At 43.3% G+C, this 6,792-nt stretch overlaps 1 protein-coding gene across 1 annotated transcript; it reads right to left on the reverse strand.

Annotated features, from left to right (window-relative positions):
- Nucleotides 1–575: 575 nt before the first annotated feature.
- Nucleotides 576–6,005, reverse strand: gprin3b (GPRIN family member 3b). Its single transcript, XM_082537447.1, has 2 exons — nucleotides 5,431–6,005; nucleotides 576–3,429 (listed from the first exon to the last, which is right to left on the reverse strand). Exon 2 carries the CDS (start codon nucleotides 3,335–3,337, stop codon nucleotides 1,205–1,207), a length of 2,133 nt encoding a protein of 710 aa, XP_082393573.1. The 5' UTR covers nucleotides 3,338–3,429; nucleotides 5,431–6,005; the 3' UTR covers nucleotides 576–1,204.
- Nucleotides 6,006–6,792: the final 787 nt, after the last annotated feature.

A 6,792-nucleotide genomic window follows, 5' to 3' on the forward strand; every position in this document is an offset into this window, starting at 1 on the left:
ATTCAGCCACCGAGGACCAACTCCACATGTAAACTTGGTAAAAGCACAGTGACAGAAGACATGCATGTTTCTGAAGATTACAGCTGGCATGCACAGAGAAAACCTGCAGTCTCCATACATAAGGACCCCAACTCTACCCAAGACTCCCAGGAGGAAACATAGTGGCTTAGTTTCCTCCTGGGAAGCATAGCTGTAGATTTCAGGACATGGACATGGGGAGACGTTCCCCCTAAAATGTACTGAGGGGTGGATACAAGCCCTTTAATATTCCTCCTCTGCAAGTGCTCAACTAAAACCTGTGCCTATAGTTTGGAGCAAATCTTTCACTCTGAACGTACTTCATGCTCTCTTTAAGGACTGCATCTTTACTCTGATTTATCATTTAGTCTTTTAAATATTTATTTTCAAAACCGTTTATTCTTGTGTGTGAGTCCTGACGAAATAAATGTTTTTGCATTCGATTTACACGTGGAATCTCCTTTAGAAACAAAACAAAAGAATCACCAGGACAGAAACACTACACCCACGAAAAGTGAGAAATGACGTTGTAAAAGTCAACGCATTTTTTTGCTTACTTTAATAGAAAACCAAAGAAGAACAGAGATCGAACAGCGTACATGTATGCATACAGTGCCCCCTTTAAATACTCACTAAAAAGAAAAGAAAACACAGCAACCTGATAAATATAGGGCCCCGGAAACAAACGAAAACACCTCATGAACATATATCAAATGCACCAGATGCGATGAGACGTCGGTTGAATATATTTGCACAGATATCCTGACAGTGAGTTAGTATGTCTATCCCATGATCAGTGCCTCTTGCTGTGAAGGTTTGGACTTCATATTAGGTCATACAACTGTCACTGTAACTGAAATACATGCGTTTCACTGTTATTTCCTTTGTTTTGTTTTCTTTATTTTTATTAAAAAACTGTGTTCTCTCTCATATTGATTTCTAAAAAATAAGTTTTTTTTTAATTTAATTCTTGTTTGTTTCATTTGATATTTCTATTTCCTACCTTGTTGGATCACAAACATCATCACAAGTATTGACTCTTTTATGCTACGACATTCCAGTATACTTACTTACAGGGATCGGCGTCAATGTTTCACTTGGCATTGAAAATCTTGATGAGGGGAGGGAAAACGTTTTGACCTCTAGGAAATGGGAGGAGTCTGACAATGGCTACCTCTGTCCTGTGCTACTCGAGGACGGAGGAGGGAGGGGGGCGCACGCAGCAGTTGGGCCGTCTGACATTTTGCAGCATTGACCTGAAAATGTTCTGCTGCCTCCTTTTGTTCTTGCTGCCATGTCGCGGCGAATCAGCACCAGAGATTGACTTTCGCAGCGAGGTCTGGACCATCAGTTTCCTCTCTTGCTCCTTTATTTTGCTCTGTAAGTGGCTCTGAATTGCAAAGCCGAGTGATTCGGGGTCCACGGAAGCCCCGTAGACCTCCCACGTCATGCCCTGTTCGTCCCAGACGACATCGTGGATGCTCTTTCCTTTCTGCTTCCGTGACTGATCGTCCTCTTTGTCGCTTCTCTCCGGTTCCACCTTCTTTTTGCCAGAATTTGTCTCCTTACTCTGGGCTTTACTTCCTGCTTCTTTGCTTTTTTCTTTTGCACTCACATCTCTATTTTTAGTGAGCTCTGACTTGGATGTGGTGTTTGCTGCTGGTGCTGCTGGTGCTGTTGTTGTCGGTGCTGTTGTCGTTGGTGCTGTTGTCGTTGTTGTCGTTGTTTTTGGCAGGGCCTGCGCAGCAGTGTTGCTGTCAGCACATCCAGGCACAGGAACAACGGCTGTCTCTGGGGGCATCCCTGATCTGAGAGAAGGAGTTTCAGCCGTGGCTGTTTTTGCGGCTTGCTTCTTGGGTTCGTTGTGTTCAATGTTGATTTGATAAACCGGCTGGATGTTGCACAGAGCTGCGCCCGCTTCTTTAGGCTTGGCTCCTAGCCTGGAGTCATGCTGTTGTGACAAAGTTTCTGATTGGAAAACCATGCCGGTGTTTTGGTTGGGGCACATTTGTGCCTCTACAGTGAGTCTCTCTGACTTCGGATCAGTCGCGGTGCCGCTTTTCACCTGGTAGACTACAGCCAGGCTCTCCTCTCCTGGGATTGCACCACTGCTTGGCCTGTGGGTCACAGGGAAAGGCAGCAGACTAGGACTCGTGGCCACAGCCTTACTGCACATTTTAGCTACTGCCTGAACCTCCATATCATGACACTTTTTGACCGGGGCTGGCGATAGCGATGAGGTCATTGTCGAAGCCTCCGTGTAGAGCTTGGAGTCCCGCTGCCCTTCAAAGACAGCTGTGTCAGTCTGGCTGCTTCCTTCAGCCACCTGCTCGGATGCCTGCATGCTTTTTGTCGCCTGGGGCAGAGAGGATGAGTCTTTCTGTGAGGACACTGGCTGGTGTTTATCTGAGGAGACATGCGGTCTCGATACTGTTGCAAATTCCTTCTCTGGGCGCGTTGACCGTGAGTTTTCATTTGTTGGTTCAGCTCCTGCATCTTTACTCTCAGATGGGGCTTTGGCTGAGCTTAGCGGAGTTTCCATGCTTTTCTTGGGTTTTGATGGATCTTGTAAAGAAACAGACGTTGATGAGCAACCTTGCATATGACCAGTCTCTTTAGATTTCTGTGGGATAGCCATGTCCCTGCTTTGGGGATTGGAAATGGTTTCTTTATTATCTTGTACTTCAGATGCTGTACTCCTTACATCACTGTCGTTACGTTTTTTGTCATTCGGAGAAAGGCGTTCATTACTTTTCTCTCGTGCTGTAGTTTCTACTGAGGGTGTCAGCCGTACCTGCTTCTCTTCTGGTGCAACTGGGTTTTTTACTTTGTACTCACTGCTGTTCGTGTCGGCGCCCGATGCTGCAACAGGAGACAGCGAACTGGCCTTATACGTGCCCGTTTCACTGGTTGGGCTCAGAGTTTTCATGTTAGCATTAGAATCCCGCTGGTCAGCTCCTGCCTCACCCACCTCTCGGCCTGTTACAGACAGGTTTGGTGTTTGGTGGTCTCCACCTGACACTTGCTCAGATTTTATCTGGTTTCCATTGCCTGGAGCTGATTTGTCTGACACAGTGGTAACTGGTTCCCCTCCCTTACAACCTGTTTTTTCTGTGCGGGGGGCGGCGTTAGCAGTCGTCAGAGACAGGTTATCCTGCTTGTCGGGAGATCTGAGGGTGGGTTTTGGACAAACCTGAGAGACTTTGAGGTTGGGCTCTTTAGCCCAGTTGGCATTAGACTCCTTGTTGCCCAGTGTGTCCACCCCAGCCAGCTGAGGCACCATCTGGACTGTTACTGTCCTTTTTGGGTTAGTTCCCATGGCGGAGTCACTGCTTCAGTCTTCAAATATTGCCGTATATCCAAAGATGGAAACGGATGCACGCTGTGCTATCATTAACTTTTTGCAATTTCCTAAAGGAGGAAAACAGAAGTAGACTCAGTTGAAGTTTTTAATCATTAAGCTTATCACAACAATTACACCTTTATTCAGATGATTATAATCAGACCAGACTCCAGACCAAGGTGATTTCTGCAAGACAATTTTACTCAACAGTTATCAACCAGCCAGGACAGAGAACAGCGAGAGACCTGCACCTGACTAAGAATATAATATGTGATTCCAACTTTAATAATCGAATGAACTTATAACTTTTAACATATAACATAATAATATTTATGGAGGTAGTTTTTGGTTCATTGATCTCCACATTCTCCTTTAAACTCAACATCATCTTTGTGCTGCAACTGATGCATGATTTATTTTTCCAGAACATGGAAATAAATGAAACTCCAGAGATTTTATAAGCATCCATCACATTTTGCATATTAAACCTCTTGACTGATTGCACTGAATGTAGAAAATGTAAAAGTATGATAAGAAAATGCTGCGTAAACAAAGTAGTAGTAAGACACAATGCGACATTTAGACTCAAAGTGCTTACAGATAAAACAGATCTTTGATTAAAACTGTGGATGCCACACATCTGGTGGCGTTTGATCTAACCGCTGTTTTTCTCATTTTACAAATCCTACCGTAAATAAAACTACACCCAACAGCGTGTCATTCATAAATCAGCTGAAGTTATCGCAATTGAATATTACAGCATACAAAGAGATGTGAATAATGAATGAAATGAACTGAGTCTCCCCATGCTAGCCCGTTGACTCGGTTTAATTAAATGTTGTGATGCTGTGAGATATTGCCAATGGCAAGCTAGCCACTTAGTAACAATATCATATGTCAATTATCCTTTAATCTTTGTGTTGAATATAATTGGGTAGATTTAAAATACATACCTGAGGGACTGAAAATCACTCATAATCACTCATTTAAAGTTTCATTTTTTTTTGACAACCACAAGTAAATTTATAACCAGCATCACCCTCGTTTTTCCTTTATCTGTTTTAAATTCTACACAGTGATCAACAGTTTCTTTGTCCAAGGCCTGATGAATGGCTTCATCTCAGTCTGTGTCCTGAATGTGTAAAAGTATCCAGCCAATTCTGCAAGTAATGACCCAGCACTCGGCAGACAGCTGAAATATGTGACCCTTTGGAGTTGGACAGATGAGCTGTGCTGTGGTCAAGGATGTAATCATGGAAAACTATCTCTAAAGCAAATGAAGAACACACTGAATGATAATTCGATGGGTGGCATTAATGGGCCTTTTCCATTTCGGTGACATCCACTGATGATCAGTGTAGTTCATCTCAGTAAAGGTAACAACATCAATCTGATCTAGAGGCATTCTCCTTCATCACACCAGCATCCTCTTCTTTAGGAGTAGCAGTGGGAAACCGAACAGCTTTCCAGGTTATACTTGTATCTGATAAGGCGAGACTAAAGAATAAATATTCCCGTCACACTCTTTTAACCATGATAATCTGACGCACTCGGTAGCCCTATAGAGCACCCCCCCCCCCCAACGTGTGACTCGAACAGCACAGAATAGTAGGTTACTGGTGTGGGTCATGGACAGGTGTAGCCGGGTTGTTTGTGCTATGCCACTATGCATCTGTCTGTCTGTTGTCAAAGCGCAAATATTTATGGAAAGCATATCCTGGGTGTTATTAAATATATGACAAATAAACGCCTCGGTGTCTGGGCTTTTTTGTGTTCCCTTTTCTTCTACTTCTTCTTCTTCTTTTGCCAGCAGCAGTTAAGAAATAACCTAAAGTGTGGACAGACTACGTACAGACTGTATTCATGCAAAACGGCGCACATGAAAGATCCCGCATGCAAGCGGTGCACACGATCTATTCAGGCCAATTAAGATCCATGTCGTGCACTGTAGCCTCTTGCCCCAATTCAGCGCCTCAGAAGCCACCGATGCTTGCTGGTTTGATTTGACCTTGCGGGCGAATTTAACATCTCACAGTATAAGAGAGCTTGAAAAGATGAAGGCGGCTTACCTTGCGAGACGATTTATGCCCCGTGCCGTTGGGTGCCGATTGCGCGTCAGTGAGACGAGGGGGGGAAAAAAGAAAGAAAAAAAAAACCTAGGGATGAATATGGAAAAGTCAGCCTGTGTCGATGACACCAAGCCACGCCTTCCACGTAGAATATGGGTCTTAGAGGTATCGATCCACCACAGTCAGGCACAAAATTTAAGCACCTTGACTGACTGACCGTGCGCAATCAGTCACCGCTGACTCCGAGGTCTTCATCACTGCTGGCTCGTGCTTACAAAAACAAAAAGAAAAAAAAATGTGACGAGCCGATCATGGTTTGTGCGCTATCCCAGACTGAACTGGTCTTGGCAGGGCAATCCAGAGTTAACCAGATGAATGGATGAATGGGGAGGGGTGGAGAAGATGCGAATGGAAGCAGCATTGTAACAGCCGCAGGCTTTCACAGGAGGGTCACTTGGTCCTGAAATTAATTAGTTTTAGTTCCCTGCGCTTTCTGCCTCCTAACGTAGACCATAATATTCCAAGAGGAGAGGTTTTTGGTTTTTCTGCTCCCATTTGTGTTATTGAGAAATGGGTCGACTTTCATGCGGTTCTTTTTTGGAGCATGCTTTAGCGAGATCGCGTTCATTTATTTTACATCTACATTATTTTCAAAATGAAGAAATATTTCTCTGTGCTTTCGGCAGATGTGGTGAATAAAGAGCCTCTACAATAAGAGCCTGTCGGTTACAATTGGTGTCATTAACTATTACTACAGAAAAAATCGCATTAAAGATTTTCTGTGGTTTGCAACGTGCTTATGCAAATGAGTCGGAGACAGCTTAAGACTTTGCACTTTGCTGATAACACGGAGAGAAATGTGGCTCATGTAGTTAAAAAATACATAAGTGATTCTGTCCAAATAACTGTTCATTATGAATGAGCCTGCTTTACACTGCTTTATATTTTTATACATAGACATCAGTAATTATATTTAGGCTTTAATATATCTTATATAATTCATATCTATACTTTGATATCACGTATTTACTTTCGTCTGCATCTCATATTCTTAACTATTCTTTGATTCGTTCTAGTAACACACAGTGGGTCAAGGGTTACAAAATTTCGATCCTGTGTGTGTGTTGTACATACTGCAGAATTGACAATAAAGCTAACTCTGACTTTACACAAGAGTGTGCATTTTTTCCACAGTAGTTACAAATCCCACACACACGGGTCCCTGCCCCTGAACATTAACATGAATGTAATGATAAAGAAGACGACGATCCAGTAACAGGTGTCTCAATGTGCTTTATACTGTCGTTTAAGGTGATTTTGGAATATTAGAGAGAATCTGCGAGCAAGCATTTTGGCGAAAGT

The sequence above is a fragment of the Aulonocara stuartgranti genome (genome assembly GCF_965226115.1).
Source record: "Aulonocara stuartgranti genome assembly, chromosome: 6".
Lineage (NCBI taxonomy): Eukaryota > Metazoa > Chordata > Actinopteri > Cichliformes > Cichlidae > Aulonocara > Aulonocara stuartgranti.

Bases quoted from the DNA above. Each gene is read 5' to 3' on its own strand.
- gprin3b (XM_082537447.1), bottom strand. From the start codon at position 3,337: ATGGGAACTAACCCAAAAAGGACAGTAACAGTCCAGATGGTGCCTCAG.